Genomic DNA, 21,343 nt, shown 5'->3' on the forward strand with positions numbered 1-21,343 from the left:
TCAATGGTGATCCACTCGCACTGTGGCTTGTGCGCTGTCACTGCAATCATTATGTCGCAAAAAAAGACAACCTTCCTCGACTTAAACTGAAAACAAGCAGTGAGATCACTCTGTACTGCAGATGACAGTGCTCAATTTCGCGTGCTCTCAATTTCACGCCAGTTTTGACGTCCCTTTGATTAGGAAGAGCAACAATTCGAGGGCGTGCCTATGTCACCGAAACGGCGAGTGCCGTGCCATGTATAAACCTTTCCAACAAACGCCTTCTGCGAGCTGCCATCTTTTCTTACTGGACTGTTAAACGCCTTCTGAGCACGCGCAATAGCGCCACTTGCGAAAAAATCGTACGCCGCGCCTGCGTAACAGTCCAGTGACTCGACATTTTTCGCCTGGGCGATAAGCGATGGAAAGGTCTATAGCCAAGAGTGAAAAAATGCCACGACTGTGGACATCGATGATAATCTCGCGAGGGAAGAACCAGCAAGTTTCGCCGGATAGTTCTGCGTTCACAGGAAGGCAAGCGCTATCCGTCGTTCCTATTTCTTTAAGATTATAATTGGCCATAAATTAAAGCAGTTGTTTCTTATTGTCATAAACTTACCTGAAGTCAACAGCATCGCGGTATTAATTACCAATTTCCAGGTTCCACAGCAACACAAAGAAACAAAATCGTTGAATGAACAATAACTGACTTGGGGCTCTAGACTCCTGAAACACAAGGTTGGAGTCTAAAGTTCGCGGAGCGTACCGATTGGATTTCGGCGACAAAAGTGCGGTGCTATCGTCGAGAGCGTAAAATCGGTGGGCTTCCTAAACTTCGGCCCCAACTTTGTGTTGTGCGAGTCTGATCGAGGCCCCTGGTATAGTCAACCATGCACAATCATCTAGATTCTGAGTTTCTGGGTCGACCTTTCGCTTCCTGTTGATGCTGTGCACACAGTCCAAGTTTGATTGACGTCGTGTGCTTGATTAAACAAGCAGAAAATCGGTAAAACCCAAAAAATGCTTTGAAAATACTCTTTATTAAAACTATTGCTCCTTCGTTCACATATTCGAATATATACATTGCTTCTTATTGCACAACAATACGCGCCACTATATATATATATACATTCTTATTGCAATGCGTCCCGTCCCGGTCGTCAATAACACGTTTTAGACACACTAAAATAACACGAGTTAACAATACGATGTGCACAGGTTTCAGCCTTCAGCTGTCCCGGTTTGTCTTTGGTGAACTAGCGATGCATGAAGAGTGGGTGAAGACTCTACGCAGAAGTGATAACGCTAAAAAGAAAACAACCAAGAACAGCAACGTTCGCCGAGAAGCAACATTTCGTGAGACACAAGGCCCCTGCACCGAATATCGTGACGTCATAATTGGCACCCTCACATTCAGTGCTGAACCCTCCATGTTTCGTCAAAGTTTTGGAACTGGCAAAATGTCAGGCAACCGTGACTGGAAGTGGATCTCGGTAAAACAAAATGAAAATCGGCAAAACTGAGCAACGAGGGTGTGGCCTCCTGATGTGCGTTTGAAATGTATTGAATAGCACAAGAACAAAAGGAATGAACAAAATATCGAAGAAAACGAACAAAACGTATTACGCTTAGGAAAATGAACTACAATCTCTCTTGCTAGGCCAAGGTTCGCGTCAGTGAGCATTTATACAACATATATATGTATATACAGGCACACAATATCTAATGAGAATCTAACGATTGCTAAACCCGGCCCATCGAACCTTCAAAGAGTTCAGAAAAATATTGCACTTGTTGAATATACTGGTATTCCGTTGATGGTAAAATACATAATCAGGCATATCACGAAGTCTTCGTTTTTTTTTTTTTTCTCTATAACCTTTTTGAAAGTAATTGTCTACCCTAGACAAAATGAAAGAGCGACAGGATCTCTCATATGGCCTCGGCCAATTGTGTTTTGTGAGGCACACAAAATTCAATATACATATACAATAATCTTGTTCTATGAAATTAATGAATCCGAGAGCGGTCGTCTGGATGATTTCCCCAAGCAGCGATTTAGAGAAACAACCCTTCTTTGCTGGGTGCTTTTATGGCGGCGGTTTCATTAAAATATTACTAACAGAACCCATTTTGGAACGCCGCTACTTATAATTGCACTTGTTCCGACAAAAAAAAATCAGTTGCAGGCCAACGGCATTTAACTATAATGGCGCGCAAACGTCGTCAAAAGCACCGAGGGCAATAATGAACCAGCATTGTTCTGAGACGTCTAAAGATCCCGACGGTCATTTCTCGAGTTCGCCCTGTATAAGCCGGCACACCCTAAGCGGGCAGTTGCCTAAGCGCGCAACGATGTCATAAACACACACACAGTCATGGCTATTCAAGGCAGAATTTGTAAAACATACGCACGAGCCCTTTGTTGGTAAAATACATTTTCGCGTGAAAACAGAGGCACTTATTTTGAAATAAACACGGTTCTTCGCGTTCACTGACAAGGTGTTGACTACGCTGTGACGGACTGGAGCTGCAAGTCGCGGGAACTTCGCTGTCCCAGTGGAGGAATTTCGTAATGGAGACATCCAGACTGCTCGTCTCCATGGATGTAGGATTTGTGCCGGTTGTAGGTCGACAGTGGGCCAGTCACAAACATCTGGAACGAGAAAATACAAAAACATTAGTTTGAAGAATTTCTCAATATTAGTTGGTCCCTAACGAACTTATATTTTATACAGATGTATCTAATCTCCATTGGGGCACCAGAACATTAAAATTACGCTAACGTTTTCTTTTCTTTTTTTCCTGTTTTATTATTTTGTTGTCCATCAGAAACAACAAGTTTCAGTGTTTGCTTTTTAATTCTCGTACTTAAGGATCGCAATTCAGAAAGTCATAACTTATTTTTAGTTGTCTGATGTTTAAAGTGATTGGGACTATCACATTGTCCACAGAAAGCACATTAGCAATGGAATGCAATGAACTAATGGAATTATGAAATGTTTCAATCTAATTGGATCTGATGCAGATTGCTGTACCCCCCATGCCACGATAAAATCACGTGATTTTTCGCTTTCTTTGAGAGTTTTAGCAGGTCGTTCCGATGACTTCGATAAAAATATCCGATACTTCGCCACCGCCTTTGCGCACGCATAGTATCGTTATCGGGGGTATAAGAGCTATCGGAACGATCTACTAAAACTCTCTACTATTATTAGTTTCATAGTTTCCAACTATAATACGCCTGCGTGTTAGCGCGCCGTCTTTATCTATATGTGCTTTTTTCTAAATAATATTTTATGTCTGAATAACTACACGTAATATTTCCGAGTGTCAAACCTGCCTCCAGTGAAATGGGAAGACAGGCTTATTTACAGTTGATATACGCTTACGTTAGTGAGCTCCACTGAAAAGTAAACCCGCTTTTCTATCTTCTCTTTTTGATCTTTTTCTCGCTTGAACCAATTTTATAAGGAGGAACTCTAAGGTCAACTTGAGCCAAGAAATCATAGAACTACAAGTTACCATTGACCTACAAAAAGTAAAAAAGGACACGACTCCTACAAGGGGTAGAACATAAAACGAAGCTCAGGTCGATTGTTCATCAGACTTTTTTTTTTTTTTTTTGCGCTTTCTTTTTGTATAAACAAGTTGAAACTTTCTATAAATGCGTCTCTGCTCGACGGGATTGTCGACAATGAAACCCCGCACGCAGACCTCAAGCCACGGCGTCGCCCTCCTCAAAGACAATGGTTTTCCCTGACCCAAACATCCACACCGCCATCACCATCACCCCCGCGCCCACGTCGTGCTCGATCTTGCGCAGCGGCCGGGGACGGAACCCCGAATTGATGGCACGGCGCCCATCACACGAAGTCCTTGAGCGTGCTCCAGACCGACCGACTAAGATGGATGATGGTACCGTCCGCAACCCGCGAAGCTAAAGCCACGGGACCGACAGCACTCGGGAAGGACGCCGATGCCATGTCGTCGTCGCAGTCGTCGTCATCGGTGCTTCCGAGCAACGCCCGAACCGATGCTACCACATTTCATTTCGCATCGCGATGGACCACCGAGCACTCTACGAGCCGTCGAAGCCAATCCATGACGTGCGGGTGTCACATGACCTCCGGAAGGGGCGCAGCGATTCGCGGGGTGCGTTGTCACGTGATAAAAGTTGCCAGCTCTGGATTGGTTCGGATGGCTCGCAGGGTCCGTTGCGGACCGTCGGTCCCAGTTCCAGGAGCTACTCTTGGAACTGGGAACGGCGGAAGCAAGCACGAACCCGTGTGTCATTAGGCCTAGGGGTAGGAGCGGTGGATGCCTCGGGACGAAGAACGAGAGCCAAATCTGTGGCTGATTCCCTGGAGGCGGGAACCGCGACAGCGCGGACATCTGATATCTGCATGGGGAGTCCTCCATTAGGACGTCCGTGGGACAACTGCTCGTGAAGAACTCGCCTCCATGCGTAGCTTGTGTTGCTCTTTTCTTTGCCTTGTTCTCTTAAGGCTGCTAGCGAGGGGAGTTGGTCCTGCTGTTCTTTTGTTTTTGTTTTTCCTCCGCCGTGTATTTTAGTTCGTTTACAGTCAGCTTTTTCACTAATACTAAAAAGAAAGAAATTTTTCTGCAAATTCGCGAGTATGTTTTTTCGAGAATAAATACTTTCTGCGCAGTTGCCGCTTTGAATCCGCTAATTTTTCTGACTTTCGGATAGAAGGCTTTTGCTTGGTGCGTATATCCACTGCTCGAGACCCTGATGGCATATAATTCTGCGCTCAAACAACCCTTCGTTTTGGTCCAACAGCGTGCGATAATACAGAATCATGTCCCCACACTATCAGCGAAACGAAGTTCAACGGTGCGGTGTTTGCCCGCGAATAGATCGAGAGCCTCCTCTCACTCCTTCTATTTACGCGGTTTGTGTGATTTGACCACCTATTCATAGCCACCGTTTTTTCTGTTTTTTTTTTTCCTTCTCCCGTAATCCGGTCAGTTTGCGAAGTCCGTTGTCAAAATAGAGGTCGTCATGTTTGTTTTTTCAGACGCACACTCCCTCCTCTTCCGCCTGTCGCTCCCGCCGACCTCAACGCGGTACGGGTTAGGCCTCGAACGAGCTGTCAGTTTGAGCCTTTCGTTTGACATCGAAGGACAGTACTGCTTTGTTTATAGGATGGACTAAGGGACGTCGCGAACCCGTCGAAGCAGGTTCGACTATTTCGAACTTCTAACGTAAAGTTCGAAATGAGTCCGACTGAATTTCGACAGGTATTATGTTCGTGCGCAGAATTTACCTATACTTCGTTTCAGCTTCCGTCCGAGCGACGCCAATACTACGTGTGGCCGGAGCCAATCACACGCCGGCAATAGGTCACGCGATCTCGCCTGCACTTTTGTATCACTCCGCTGCGCCGCTGGTCTTCCGCGCCGCCCGTGCTCGCCGAGTATTTCATTTGCTACGGGTGTATCAACGGTATCGTCTACTACAGGTTTAAAAAGTGTCCTTTCACGTTCTGAAATTTAGTCAGAGGGGATGCCAGTACGTAGGCCGGCCGCTATCGTCTGTGTCCGAGCCGTCCACCTGTTCGGAGTTTCAGCATAGTTTCGACATCTAAGTACACATTGCAACGTGCCCGATGACCCAGCCGTTGATGTTCCCTTGTATTGGCGCAGTCCTTTCCCCCAGCTTCTCGGCGTTCAATGTGATCGGCAGGTAAATGGGTGCCCTGATTTCGCCGCGTATCAGTGGATTGTAGTGGCCCGGACGCTTTTCTTGTTTACAACGCATTCGCGGCACGACGCGGCCGGAGTCTCCTGCCGAATTTGAAAGGAGACATTCATCACGACCTCTCTCACCTGACGCCCAAATGTGCCTTTGCGAAAGGACGTTTTGAAGCGACCCGGTGAGGAAAGCAGTCAAGCCCATGATCCGGCCATTACGCGAACATCGGGAACGAAATCACACAGAAAAACCGAGCGCTGCAGCCCTGTTGCCAGAGGATGTGCGTGTTTTCACCGAACCACATTATTTATTTATTTAATTTATTTAATTTAAAGAATACTGCGGCTCACATCTGTGAGCCATAGCAGGGGTGGTTACATAATGGCATGATGTGATGTACTTATGAGCACTTTCTCGTGGCGGAAGCGATTGCTTCAACAAAAATATCAAGTGATGTGAGGGTGACTATTTCATTCGTCAAAGAATTCCATTCACTGATTGCCCGAGGAAAAAAAGAATATTTGAAGACATCGTGCTTAAGAGGATATTGTTTAAAGGGATACTGAAGCGAAACTTGAAATACACCTATTATGGTCAGAAATAGGTTCAATATGATCAATGATATTCATAAATCATAATCGCGCGTTTGTATTTTGAACGGATGGCTATATTTTTCACCCTGATGGGCCCGATTGGGCGCGCGCTCAAAAATCGGCCATCGGAGAGCGCGATGCGTCTTGGGATATTGGGCGCATTCGTGACGTCACTTGTGCCGGTCGGGAAAGGCTACGGCGTGAATGTTGTGGTTACGAGCGTTGCCACTTGGTGGCGCGTCGACGATTTACGACCTGTGACAACGTGGCCGTTTGAGATGTGCAAGGGCTGCACGCACGCTGCACCACGGGACCACGGCAAGTCGGCAACCACGGCAGCACTGACAAAACCAGCTCTGAGGCCGGATTCTCAAAGCGAATTCACGACGAAAAAAGTGCGTACGACAAATTTGAGAGAAAACCCGTGCTCTCGAAACGAAATTGTCGTAACCTTTGCGCAGGTTACGACAGAATCCTACGACAGCTCCGAAGCTGTCTTACGCACTTTTTACGATCAAATCAACAAGGCCGACTGCGTCGCTCAGTTACTTGGTATCGGCCACCAACGGACATTTATTTTTCTTCGTGCTCTTCTCGTGCGTCCCGACTTCAAGCAGCAAGAAAAAAGGAAGAAAACAGACCACGACGATCAAGAACGCAGGATCCACAAACACACGAGAAGAGCTACAACAGCCACGATTCTGCCGACCGAGCGAGCTCGGCAGAATATAGTAGGCCTAGCAGCAACATCGACTCGGCGCACCGTTGCTCCGGCGGTCCTTGGCCAAGACCGTCTGTCCATGACCGGCTCGCCTGCTGAATGGAATATGCCCGCGCGACCCTTGTGGACCCTTACCGGATGAGTAGTTTGATCCCTGAACTAAATTTCAGAGGTCAATATTTTCCCCTTGTCATCTCGATCTCCTTGTTTTCCGAGACAGCGGTGACGAACGCCGTCGTCGAAAAGGGACTCTCATTGATTCTATCTCCTTGTTTTGTGTGATATAGAGCTCAAATAAACGCCATACGGATTACCTTGGCAACTCGGTATGTACACTCTGTTATTAGTATGCCATTTTTATTCTGACTCAACGCTACGTCAGTGTCGAGCTATAGCAGTTCGTGGGAGCTACGCGATGTCGGTCTAACCTTTCTTTGCCGAGTGTCATGTCAGTATCGAGTTGCAATCGTAAAAGATCGGTCCAGAAGCGCTTACCGAAACGCGGTCTAACAGAGCGAATCCAGCACTTCGATCAAACGCGCGCGTCCGCTCCGAGTGTGAACAGGTATTTGGCATTTGCGTGGCTCTTGCTGACACCCTCGTAGTTCAAACATATCCTTTTTAACGTCGGCTTGCAGCTCGCGACTCGCAGCAACTAATACCGGCCGTGCCAGAAGCATGCTCGGGCCGTGTCGTGCAAAGAGCCGCAACGAGAACGAGCTCACTGTGGCCAACTACGCTTTGGCTTTCTCCGCCAAGGCTTTGCAAACGCGTTCAGGCCTAGGCGAATTCTGCCGGCACGCCGTATTGCCGCAGAACGGCGCTGCTATTTTGGCACAAGTGATGTCACGAGAACTTCCCCCCATCCACCAGATGAGAATTTGAAATCGTTTAATTATGTTTAAAATTAGTTCTCCTGTGTTTTACAGCGCAATATTTATATTTCTGAGGTGGTGCCTGTCCCTAGCCCATATTTATGCAACAAGATCGGCGCTAAAATTTCGTTTCACTACCCCTTTAATGGCCCTAGTATGGTTCAGTCTAGCTGATCCGCTTGATGAAAATTGTATGTATCTATCTCTACTGACATTAAAAATTCCATTAATAAAAGAATATAAATTTCGCAGTCTGTCTATTTTAGCTCTAATCTCCAATGGCGGGATGTTAGCTTGCTCTAGTAAGCTCGAGGCAGACACACTATATCTGAACTTATTAAATATAAACCTTCCAGCCAGTCTTTGTACGCTTTCAAGTTTACTGATTCCTTCTGCCGTGTGCGGATACCATACTGTGTGCGCGTACTCTAGAATAGGTCGTACAATTGATTGGTAAGCAGTCTTCTTTGTTTCGTTATCCGCAAATTTTAAGGTGCGTCTTAGTGTGTATAATTTTGCCCTGGCCTTATTCGTTATGTCATCGATATGCTGGTTCCAAAGAAGTTTACTGGTTATTGTCACTCCAAGATAGTTATGGCGGTCAACAAATTTAATGGGAATCGCATCTATTGAATAGCAATATTTCAAGGGATTCTTTTTCCAAGTAATTGTCATTGCAACGGTTTTATCGTTGTTTATTTTCATTTGCCATTTGTCTGACCCTTCCTTAATTTTTAATAAAGCCTCATTAAGTGCTACCTGATCTTGAGGTTATTTTATTTCAGAGTAAATGACACAATCATCCGCGAATAATTTAACCGGAACTTGAACATCCTTAACGGTGTCATTGATATAAATTAAAAATAAAAGTGGCCCCAGCACGGAACCCTGTGGTACCCCTGATGTTACTGGCAGAAGTGAAGAAGTCCCATCCTCAAGATATACACATTGCGATCTATTGGAGAGATAAGAGGTCATCCACGTAATTAACTGATCGTTTTTAAAAATAGCCGATAGCTTCAGAAGAAGTTTAGGATGCGATACGCGATCGAACGCCTTTGAGAGGTCAAGAAAAATTAAGTCAGTCTGCCCCCTGTCATTTATTCTATTTGTAAGTTCATGAACTAGCTCAATTAGCTGTGTACTCGTCCATAATGATTTCCTAAAACCATGTTGGAACGGGGTAAGAATATTGTGATTATCAAGATATTGCATTCATGCATTCAAATATATTAATAAAAACATAAACGTCATATATTTAATTCTTTAAGTTGGAAATCATTCTCTGCAGTACAAATCTGGAATATTGTGCAATGTTTACGTACAAAAGACTTATTTAAAAAAAAAAAATTATTACTTTTGCGGCCTACTTTGTGGTGCGTAGGAATGCTCTTCTCGAAGTTGCGAACCGTCCCTCAGCCTTTGGCTGCGCTCGGACGGAAGCTGAAACGAAGTATAGCAGACCAGGCGTGCGCACGACGTCATCCCTGATGGATTCCCGACCAGCCTGAAGAGGCAAACACGCTGAAGCTTGACGAGAGAACGGCCGGTGTGCTAGCGTCGCGTTTTTGTGAGACGCTAGCAGCTGCTCATAAAAGCGTCGATGGTGCTTCACGTTGCAATGCACGCCAAACCTCTCTGCGCTACACAAGAGATTTAATAGAGAACGGATTTCGAGCTCTCTGCTTTTTGTAAGCTTGCCATTTCGCCAGTAATATCTTTAGCTCTTATTTGTGGGTACACCTAAAGGTAGCTAGCTGCTTTTGGCACCACTGCACTCGTCGCACGTGATCAAGTGCGAGAACCAAACGCCGGGCGCCGCCGTTTCGCGTTCTGACGCGTACGACGAGTGCAGCGGAGACAAAGGCTTTAGGTCTACCCGCTCATTGTTCCTACGCGGTGCGAAATAGTTCTCACGAGATTCGGTTGTCGGAGGGAAAAAAACGATGCTTTTGGCGTTTGGAACGCGTGCGTTTTGATAAGATAACGCATATGTAATCTAAAATTCTCCTACATATATTGTATGTATGAACATGAAAGGGGAAATTAGTAATGCTCCCCTAGGAGCCGGATTTTTTTTACAACGGTTCTTGAGGTGAAAACGGGTGTAGAGTTCGGCGTTTGGCGTCCCTGCGCATTCTCGTCTCCCCCTTTCCATTAGTTACTGCCCGCATAGACTTCCTTGGAACTTCATAGGACTACAGGAAGGAACAAGATTTCAAAAGTCACCACCCCGCAAAAGTGCTGGCATATTTGAATAGATCAGAACATCAATTAACTCGGAAATTAACCAAACTTAACCTGCCTTAAAAAAAAAAAAATTATACGCAGCTTTTGCTCTTCTCGCATTTTTTTTCTGGCAAAGGTTTATTGCTTTATTAATCTGGATTATTTCAAAGTTACCACCAAATCTCTTCGGGTCACCTACGGCGTCCACAGTCGTCCCTGCAGGGTAGCGACTTTCTCAGTGCACGAGGCCCACATTGAATTTCTGCCTCATTATCTATTATTCTTTGAACCTCACAGCACAAAGAATGAAGGGGATAAGAAACCAAAATTATTTTTAGCTTCAGATTATCCAGAAATTTTTTTTTCTGGATAATCTTTAATTTTTGTTTTAATTTTTCAACAAATACGCTACATCTTTGTACAAACAAAAAAAAAGTATTACTTTTTTGCCAAGGAAAACTTGAGTACTGTCTCCTACGTCCGATGATATCCTAGTCGAAAGGAATTGATGGACTACTTGAAGGTTGTATAATGTAGTCATCGAGCATCTCGTGAATTACTCGACTTCAACCTTGTCTGTGCACAGCCAGGTAATTGAGTATAAGGGTAGTCAAAATCAATAGCTGATGTCAGTGTCACGAATAGAAACTGGCAACCCTATCGAAAAGACCATCAGGAAAATCCTGATGGTCTGATGGTCTGATGGAGTCGTATTTTGGGACGGCTAATGGTCTGATGGTTTGATGGTTTGATGGTCTGATGGTCTGATGGTTTGATGGTTTGATGGTTTGATGGTTTGATGGTGTGATGGTTTGATGGTTTGATGGTTTGATGGTTTGATGGTGTGATGGTTTGATGGTCTGATGGTCTGATGGTCGAATAACCTGTCGTATTTTGGGACGTCCATTTTTAATAATTGGATTATGGTGGTTTGATGGCTAATTTGAAACATTGAAGTTCGAGTTGGCCACCACTTAAACAAATGGTTGAGTGCAAAGCACGACAATATGTGAATGCATAATGTGGAAATTTAATTACGCCATGTTTGGAGCGTGACGAAATGCATGTCCCACTTAGAATTGAATTATATTGTCCACTGCACACTAGTAATCACCAGCCTGATGTATGAGTACGGCAAATGCAGCTACTAATAAGAATAAAGTCAAACAAGCTGCGTTGCTTTGATATGTTTATTATGAAATTATGACATTATACATTGCTTTGCTGGGAGCATATGGTACAGAAAAACCACAACATTTGAGGAAGTAACATCGTGACTAATATGAGTTGAAATGTCATGACGCGTGGCATGGGGTACTATCAGCACCACCTGTCAGATTTTTCAGCGAACCTCAGTGTTTGCTGAGGTTTAGGCAGATTGCTGATTGCACTCATTGCACCACTATGAGCTAGATTTTGACACGGAACGGCATAGTGGTGCAATGAGCGCAAGCGATTTGTCTCCACCTCAGCGCATGCTGAGGTTTACTGAACAATCCGAGAGACAACTCTCATAGTATCGTGCGCCACGCGTAGTGGCATTTCAGCTCGTATTGGCTGCAATAATACATTTGTTCCATTTCAACAGTATTTCCAATATATAACTTAAGCTAAATTAATATAAAAAAAACGGTGAAAAGGCTGCATCGAGTGCAAGCGATGGCAGACCTGCAGCAGCATGAGCAGTCCGTGGCGGGACCATACGTTGGGGCAGGACAGGGCAAAGGGATGAGCCTGGACATATCAAGGGCAATTTAGTGACCAATGAGACCAAACACAGGAAGATTATTGACATACGTCAACAAAAGAGTGGGCCGAGAGACGACAGAGGGACAGTAAGAGTGACATGCTTCATTGTAATTGTGTTACCATGCAACGTTTTGGGGATTTATTGAGCACAGCCTGACGGAGTAGCAATAGCAATCAAGCAACCCACAGCCTTTTCAAGTGGTCAGCTGATCAACACACTACTTTAAAGTTGTTTGCATAAATATTTAGAGATATATTAACCTCTAAATAATTTATCTATACCATAATTTAAAATAATTGCTTGTAAACTTGAGACCCAAAATAGTATGTTACTTAATTAAGAAAGTTATACTATACAAGCACATACCTTTTTAGCGATTTCTCCTCAGATCCGACAGCTTTTCGGACAGGTACCGGCGCATCTTCTGGTGCCGGGCTGCCCTTTCAGCCTGGCGGTACCCCCTCTCCCTTAGGTATAGCCAAAAGCAGCCTGGAATATGGAAAATCCAGGGTAATAATTCTTTGCAGTGCTCAGACCTAAAGGAATTTTGAACCAAAATTTGGACTTCAGAATACAGAGCAGGAGCTGTAGGCGGGACGCTACAATCCCTACAACACTACTAGTAAGGCAACATTTCGAATGGATGGCCGTATTTTTAGAAAAAGAGGTTGAGATTGAATGAGGCCGACGAGGCACGTGATGTGAAGATATCTCGTTTCCTCCTTTCTTCGCTTTGCCCCCTCAAAGCGGCGAGGCGGAGAAGACGCGAGGCCATTCCCTCTCTTTCTTGGAAAAACAAGACGTAAACATATCTGTCAAATGCGCCTCTTTTTTTTTTTAAATACGGTCATCCATTCGAGATATCTCTGTCTGAGTGATGTTTTGGTGTTCGTAGCATCCTGTTGCACGCTTTTGCCGCCGTGTTTTGCGGAATCCAGATTTTTGTTCAGCATCCCTTTAAAACATTGTAGAACACCATACACACAGGCTGGAGGGTCATAGTTTAAGAAGACCAAGTGTAAATTAGTCTTAATGGAAGCAGTTAACTGGCAGCTGGCACCTTAGAATTTAGACAGTTCAGAGATTACCATAAAAGCAAAAGTACCGCAGCATCCTGATGCATGTTCCACTCCCACCCTGGCTTTCGTTAGATTCTTTTAAGCACAAAACAGGTAACCCATGTCTATAAATCTCACTGCTAGGCCAGTGACTTTGTAAGAAACAGGAGCTGCAACTGGAGATAAGTAGACAATGAACACTGAAAACTGCTTACATTTGGTCCTCATCTCTCGCTGTGGTAACAGCTTAGACAGGCCACAGAATTTAAAAATAGAATTATGAACAGCAGAAACAACCAGTGCAGTTCTATATAAAAACAATCTTTCACATTCCTTAAAAGATCGTCCATTCATGGCCTGGCTACAATATTTATAACCCTTTTTGGTAGCACTCTATGAGGTAGTCTACCTTATATGTTCACCTAACTTTAAATTTTAAGTTAGGTTACCCTCAGGATATTATAGCTGCTTGTTTTTGCTTAACCTTCTAAAAGACTCCAAATCATTATTTCTTTACTTAACCAATATAACAATCTGAGATCTCCATAACAAAGCAATCCTTAGGTTCGGAGTCACTTGAACAAAAAAGAGAAACTGATGGTTTAAATGAGTTCAGAACATTTACCCCCTACAGTTGGCATACATCATAAAAAGTGCATTTCACACCACGAATATACATGTCAGCAAGTCGATTATGACCATAAGAAAATTAAATGCAAATGCTAAGAGGAACAGTTTATGTTGCTTTTCTTCCCTGAAACTAATAGCCAATATAAGTGAATACCTTTCGTAGCGTAGGCTATTAAAAACAAGGGAATGTTTGTTCCTGCATTTTTGCACATTTCTCTTTTAGTTCAACATGCTGCTTTGAATTTTAATCTGATGCATGTGTCCCCACTAAGAAAAATAAGTAGATAAAGCAAAACAAACAAGTTTTCATAATGCCGAAGTTAAATTCCTCTAGGAATTAATTGGTGCTTTTCGAAAAAATGTGCTTGCACAAGAAGTTACACAAAGTCCAGAATGTAGCTTAGAGTAAATCTTAAAGGGGCACGGAAACGGAATTCCAGAGCTCATTTGCTAGCTTGGATATGGGCTAAGTTGCAGTATCACCTCGAAAACAACAATCTTTCGTTGAAAGGCACGAGAAAACTAAATTTAAAGCTAGTTAAACAGTCTTTCAATGTGCACCTGGTGGATGCCCCCAAAGCTTCGTTGGGAAGTAATCTAGCAAGGTTAGAGATCTTGTGACATAGTGGTGACATAACAGAAACCGCTACGTAGCTGCACTACACATCGGAGCAGCGCCGCTCTTTGGAGGTAACTCAACTGTTGGAGTAATCTCGCCCTGAACACGATGACCTTGACATGACTTATCTCACACGTGGGCGCTTAGTTGGCTTAGTCCACGTTGGTCCATGCAAAGCCCACAGGTGTTTCAAATGGCTAGGCTGTAGCATGTTTACACCACCATGCAACCGAACCGCAACTTTGCCGGATAACCCACGACGCATCGCACACTCCGTTGACTTCTCTTCGAGCGCTTGCTCGAGTTTGCGGCTTAGAACGAAAAATAAAACCATCTTTTCAAAATAAAAATGTGCAATTATTATTTACGGTTATTATCTGTTATGCTTGACTTTCATTCTTGGCAGGTCACACGTCCGGGTGTTAGCGGACAACCTACTAGAGTAAAATCTCGGTGATACTAATTGGTATGAATTTCAGAATGAAATGAATTCACAAATTCCACGGTCAAAGCGCAATGCATACAACGTGAAAATTTTCTGGTATTCCAAATACCTCGACATGCTGCAACCACTGATATGAATGCATGCCCCGCATCTGATAATGGTAAGGAGGCCACAATCGGTGACTGTAAGCTCCCAAGGCTCCGGGCAGCTGATTGCCGGCTGCTGCCAGGGATCAGCCGCACTTTGTTTACTCAAAGACGTGAGCTCAAAATTAAATGCGTTTTACAATCGGACACAAAAACTAAAACTAAACAAAATGCTAAAAGAACTGTGCAAAGTGGCCAGCCCCATCACCATCAACACATGCTTCAAATCAAATCCAATCTGAATCCAAATTCGCTGTTTTGTTTTTGCGATCTTGTGGAATCGTGGTTCAACCTTGGAAAAGCAAAACCAATTTTACTTTAAGGTTACCTTTAAAAAAAGTGATCGCACTGGCAAAAAGAGAAAACCGAGTGGTGTTGGTCGTGTCTTCGGTGTGGTCCACGGTGACATGCGAGCTTGGTTGGAAAGACAAAGGAACCGAATATCGAGAGTGTTCGATGTAGGGCTTCAATAGCACCCAGTGTGGGCACTTTCGAGTATGTGAGTTTGATAACATGCTTTCTATGAGGTGTATGTTGTTCAGCCGTCATATTTTATCTGCGCAGTAGAATCGGCACCAATTTTTTTAATATTCATGGGTTGAATATAACTGTGTGTTACTATCGGGGGCATGTTAGAATCGTGCAAATTACATACAAGATATTTTCTGCCATAAATAAATCCATGGTAATGCATTCCTTGTGCTTCAAAATATAAATTTCATTTCGCTTTTGTTGATACGAATTTAGCATGAAATATTTTACGCGACCCCGCGAGGATTGTATCAAGATTTTAAACAAAATGCTTGCTTACCTGAGAGAGCCTGCACCTTGTGCGGAGTAAGTGGGGCAAATGCTTTTTCTTGCCCCGCTGCTTTTGCTTTGTTTGAGAGGGTGCCGGTCACTGACTTCTCTAAAAGCACTTCCACTGGCCAAATGGAAGAGGCCGTGATTTTACAAAACATAGAGTCGCTCTCCGCTTTCTGCATCTCCATCCAGGATTCTTGATTGATGTAGACTCCTTGCCCAGCATGGATCTGCAATAAACAAAACCGAGAAAGTTTTACACATACCAGTCGAGTTGACACAAAGTAGTCCTGTATTCTCCAAGAAGGTGCATCTAAAAAGCACTAAATAATTACAGGTATAAAATTTAGGCCTTTAAATTTAAAACAGTACTACCTTTAAATTCTCATCCACATGGGCATCTGCAAAGTTGATGAGCCCACAAAGCTTCATGTCACTTGCATCAAACAGGTATGTAACCCCTAGTTGCATCATGTGAGCGTGACAATAAAACATTTGCAGGCCCTGGCTATAACTACAATTAAGAGCCTGGCTACAATAATGTTTTAAAGGCTTATGGTAGCAATCAATTCAATCTACTGTGCGTACACCACCCTGTTCTTTTAATGTACCGCATTAACTCGTGTAAGGGCCGCACTATTTTTTCCCGGTTTGAGGGCAAATTTTCTATGTGCAGCCCCATACACGGATTAAAAAAAATAAAAAAAATATCTGTATCCACATTCCGAAATGAACGTACATGAGCACACTCGGCTGCACTGGTCAGAAACGCCTTCACTCCGGAATTCAAACTCAATCGTCAGTCGGATTTAATTAGTTTACATACTGCGCAATACGCATCTTTTTTTTTTTTTTTTTCCCGTACTTGATAGCATGCGCGGCAACTTTTGACTTCAATCCCGTATGACTGTTGAAGTGGTACTTGCCCATAGCTCTCAGATTGCGCGAAAAGGCAGACAAATTGCGACACTTTGACACAAATCGAAAAACAAAAGGAAACCTCCGCAAAGCGTACAGTGGTGTTCGAAAACTTAGTGCACGCGCGAGCCGAGCCCGCTAAATCCCCATTCCTCGCGCTTGCCACGGAACCTGACATATCCTTTATCTTTTCTCAACGCCTTGCTGCAACACAAACGCATCCCATTTGTGCCGCCGACCATGATCGAGGTCGACAGCCATTATGCCATACGGTGATACGGATGAGTGGAGAGCAGATATCAGAGATGCGGACACGTGCTGCTATGTGCTCCGGCAGAGGCTAGTGCCACCTAGCGATACAAATTCATAGAAAACGTGGCATTACAGTCGGCACGCCTCAAAAACAAGGGGGTGCGGTGCATACGCAAATAATTTCAGTAATTTTTTTTTTTTTTTGCAATGCTTTGTTCTAAATATGGGGGTGCGGCCCTGACACGCGATTATACGGTATACCATACATTGCATGGAACTGCGAAAAAAATTTTATTTTACCATTTCATCCTCATTTTGGAGGCCGATGGTGTGATCCACGATCTCGTTCTTAGCAAGGCCGTCCACCTCAGCAACTGAAAAACAATTTCACATTAACTAAAGTTATGACAGTGTAAAGCTTTTGAATTTACATTAATACAAATGCAAACAGGATCATGTTAATATTCAGATTTTTCTATACTCTAGGAGCTTGAAGAAACTCTTTGCAAGAGCTTCACTAGTGGAACACGCAGTAAAACATCTAGTAGAACCCCGATAATTCATCTTGGTTGGTTTGAAATTTGTATAATTATATACATATATATGTATAATTTGCAATATTTCCATGGTTCCGTAACTTTTCATGAAAAACGTTCAGCCTTTCCATTCTTGTGAAGAGGGAAGACCAGCGGAGCTGCACTCGATACACTGCTGCAACGCGCACGCGCCCGTTTCCCGATTCTTCTTGTCCGACACGCCGCCGATCGTGGATACGTCTCCGTTGACCCAGAGTCGATTGCACTAAAGCCTGTCTATCCTGGGAAAAGTGGCGCCATTCATTGTTGCAGAAATGCTCGAGGCATGTGCCGCACCCACTTCTGAGAAATTCATGGCGTTTGAAATCTAACTCAGTGCTGCGCTGTGCCACCATGATCTTCCCAAGGGCTGCACGTGCCTCGTGTATCGATGCACCTTGCGCTACTTTCGAAACATGAAGGAGCTTTAGGTCGCACACGGTGCACGAGACGCCAGACGGGTAATCCACGGACTCCCTCTGGAACATCACCGTCGCGCCCGGCAACTGTTTTGCCGGCGTGGAGTGCAGTCGTCGCCGGGCCTCGCACTTGCGTTTGGCCTCCGTGGCACGATCGTCATCCGTGGTGTTGGCCTGCCCACGCCCTTTACATCGCTGGTTTTGTTCTCGGCGGCGGCTTTCCAGGCAAGCGATGTGCTCTTCTTTGGCAAGGGAATCTGAAGCGCTCGACGTAGTGAAGTCGAGGCGACAGCGGCTTTGCGGTGGTTACGGACCCATTCGCACTGCTGCGTACGTCGCCGCTCTTTCCGCAGCCAGTCTTCTTTCCCCAAAAGGGCACGCGGCTGACCCATCGTAAGTCCAAACCGAAACTGACAAGAGCGTAGGAAACAGTGTGCTAAACAGACGAGGACAAAGAAACACATGTGACGAGCGCTGCGCTCGTTACGTGTGCTTCTTCTTTGTCGTCGTCTGTTTTCGCACTGTTTTCTACGATGAATTCCCACCAACGCGCCGCCCAACAATCCATTCTTCTATGATAGCTGGAAAGGTTGCCGCCATCTACCAGCGACGGCGGCCACCAGACTGGTTGTGTGCTTGCCGCCGTCGCTTATAGATGGCAGTAGCTGTCCAGAGGCGTTTTTGTCGACAAGTGTTTTGTACCGGACACGATCCTCGGGAACCAAGCCCTTAACAGCGCCGCTGTAAAATATAATCCGATAATAAGAGCGCTCGCGCTTGCCTGCCCGGCCGATTTGGTCTTCCAGGTTTACTTTTTAGTTGCTAGGCGGCACAAGTTGGCATCCTTATCCAGCAGCAAAAACGAACATGGCACACGTCTGTTGTTTTGTTTCCTTTTTTTCTAGTCTGTGCACTTTGTTTTTTTAGCTTTGGCACGCTTACCAAAGGCGCCACTGTCATCTCGCGTAGAGTTCCTGATCTGCGTCACTGATCAGGAGGGGTTCTTGTCGTTGCGCCACAGTAGTTTGGGCCGTTTTGAGATGCACACGCTTTATAACCATTCTTAAGAACAAGGCGAGGATGGTGAAGGCATACAACAGGTCTAAAATAGACCTGTTGGTTATCGGTCTATTTCTTCTACCAGTACACCGAGCAAACGGAACCTTGTCTATTGCTCGACTCAGTGGTGCTCTAATTCCAGTGGCAACAGCTCTGCCAAGTCCTTTGGGTTCCCGAATGACGAAAGGTAAAGACGGGCTGCTATACTTTTGATTATACAGTTTCGGATTGCCGAAAACTTGCTGCTGCATGTTTCATTATGGTAGAGTTATTGTAGAAGGTCAGAAGGGACAGGGCATTTATCTTAAAATGAGCGGTGTAGGCAATATCGGTGTTAGAGCACCGCAGCTCGCTAGCATGTGCGTGGAGCAGCTGGCGCTGCAGAAGGAACCTGCGAGAGACCGTGGCGATCGAATCACAGTCGCTAACTACTGCAAAGTTAAATGGGTGATTGCAAGTCTGTGAATACTTGAATAGTAGTTTTGTGTAGATTTTGTTACTTTGTTGTGCCGTGCAGTAAAAATTTTTTTCTGTATAAAAAGCGTGCCTAATAAAAAAAGAACTTGCAAAAGAAGTTTGGACTTGTGCTCAGAATGGCGATGTGCGCACATCTTAAGCCGCGAAACAGCACCGGCTGGGCGCACTCTGCATCCATTGATTGACGATTTAATGAGAAGTGGCTGTCACTGAACATGCACTGCTGCCAAGCCGATCTCAATCGAACGACGCAAAGTCAAGTGCAATCGTTTCGGAAGCGTTAGACATTCGCAAAAAACGCACACTTTTTTTTTTTTTTTCTACAAAAGATTACATTGTTTTGTAGAAGAACAAGATAGGATGCAAATTCGTTTGGAGTTCGGAGGCTGCTTCGAACTCCGAACGAACTTGCATCCTTTTGTCGCCGAGGGTGAAAGAGAGGTAGAGGAGGGACAACACTTCTCACACCCTCCCCCATAACCAAGCGGTTGCCATGACGACAGCACGCGTATTGTTTTGTCTTTTTCTTATTCCTTTTGGAGAAACCCAACGCCCGTTAGGGGAGATTTGGCGCTGCCGTCTGCAATTGGAGTCCCAATGGGAGGTACAGGAAGATTCCGCCGGTTGACTAAAGTATGGGTTCTGTTAGTACGATAAACATCCGAGTACCCAAAGGTCGGGCCATAAATAACTTACGTGGTGGGCAGTCGGGCCCTCCAGCATCTCCCGCAGGTAGTCCTGCAACTGATCAAAAAGGTCGGGTCAGAGAAAGGTGTTTCCAGCAGCCCTGGCTAGTAACTTCATATAAAGTCATGAATTTTGGCACTAGAAAGGACCATATACAACAATTCTACAAGCCATCCGGTGTGCCCCCTAGCAGCATTACTCATGCGCATCGGGGTGTAGGCAGAAAGCGCGGCATTCCACATCAACAAATCATGAGGATATATTGTCGCAGGCGCCAGTTTGGGTCCTCATGCTATTTTTAGGCGATTTAGTTTTCTTTGTCTTCCTTGTAACGCCCGACTGTTCTAGTGGCCTTTGTGAAATGGAGAAGGCTCGGTAAACCGTAAAGCGTTGCGTGAATGGTGAAACAGAGCAACCCCAAGGAAGAATAAACGCTATGAACTCAGCATGACATTATGCTGAGTGTTGGCATTCGGAAGCTGCTTTCCACACTCGCATTTTCTGCACAATCGGCTCTCTTTCTGCGTCAGGTGGACCAGTTAGTTGCGACTCGTTTTGGTCGCTGCTAGCCATATCTGGCATAAGCACATGGTCACATTTCAAATCGTGACATGAAACAATATGCAAAAAATAAAAAAGTTTATGTTCGTAACTTTCTGCCAATCTGTGTCGTAGAAAACAACTTTGGCCGTGTGACTGAAATTACCTAAAGACTGGCTTTCCAAATGAACACTACGATCGCAAAGCTTGTCTTAGTGATAAATGGTCTCAAGCAGTAAGCAACCTTGATTCTTACTAAATCATTCATACTAAAGCTGCAGTACCAAGCACAAAGATATTGTCAGTCTTTATGTCAAAATGTGCTTAATTTTGTCGTCACTATGCAGATAACCATCACTGCATGAACTTTTCATGAACACTGTGATGCATATTCATAGTGATTTCGTCACCATATAAAGCTGATTCAACACGATTCACTTTGCCACTTGTCCAAAAGTTTGACTAATTATCTAAAAATTTACAAGTCTGTAGCAAGCTCCCGCCAGATGCACCCAAACCCAAGTAATGCGTGCGTCAGGCAAGATCGCCAACAGCAAGATCACATGCGTCACTCACAGAGCTGAGAACAACTCATTTTTAGAAACACAAGGCACAATCCTGATAAAATAATAGCTGCTAAATGTTTCTTACCTCCACTGGCCACAGCTGCCACTGGGGCTGGGCTAGGTGGGGCTGGGACTGGCCTAGGTGGAGCTGAAAATAATCCAGTTGTTAATAAAACTTGCAGTACAATGCTGGTGATTAGTGCTACTAAATGTTTCTTACCTCCATTGGCCGCAGCTGCTACTAGGGCTGACCTAAGTGGGGGTGAAAATAATCCAGTT

General features: G+C 44.6%; 2 protein-coding genes across 2 annotated transcripts in view; both read right to left on the reverse strand.

Annotated features, from left to right (window-relative positions):
• Positions 1–1,853: 1,853 nt before the first annotated feature.
• Positions 1,854–21,343, reverse strand: part of LOC120849588 (twist-related protein 2) — a 58,846-nt gene continuing 39,356 nt past the window's right edge. The window contains exon 2 of the mRNA XM_042293806.1: positions 1,854–2,638. The gene's annotated coding sequence lies outside the window, so the exon portion shown is untranslated. The remainder of the gene's footprint in view (positions 2,639–21,343) is intronic.
• On the reverse strand, positions 11,319–21,319 carry LOC120838338 (BEN domain-containing protein 5-like). Its single transcript, XM_040208200.3, has 7 exons — positions 21,285–21,319; positions 21,150–21,212; positions 19,968–20,015; positions 17,042–17,115; positions 15,579–15,801; positions 12,236–12,358; positions 11,319–11,853 (listed from the first exon to the last, which is right to left on the reverse strand). The coding sequence occupies exons 4-6, from the start codon at positions 17,042–17,044 to the stop codon at positions 12,240–12,242; spliced, it is 345 nt and encodes a 114-aa protein (XP_040064134.1). The 5' UTR covers positions 17,045–17,115; positions 19,968–20,015; positions 21,150–21,212; positions 21,285–21,319; the 3' UTR covers positions 11,319–11,853; positions 12,236–12,239.

This window comes from Ixodes scapularis, unplaced genomic scaffold (genome assembly GCF_016920785.2).
Source record: "Ixodes scapularis isolate PalLabHiFi unplaced genomic scaffold, ASM1692078v2 PGA_scaffold5__190_contigs__length_132052651, whole genome shotgun sequence".
Lineage (NCBI taxonomy): Eukaryota > Metazoa > Arthropoda > Arachnida > Ixodida > Ixodidae > Ixodes > Ixodes scapularis.

Excerpts from the sequence above, each read along its gene's own strand:
- LOC120838338 (XM_040208200.3), bottom strand. Across the intron at positions 12,359-15,578 it reads CAAGGTGCAGGCTCTCTCAG|GCTGCTTTTGGCTATACCTA; the intron begins GTAAGCAAGCAT and ends TCCATATTCCAG.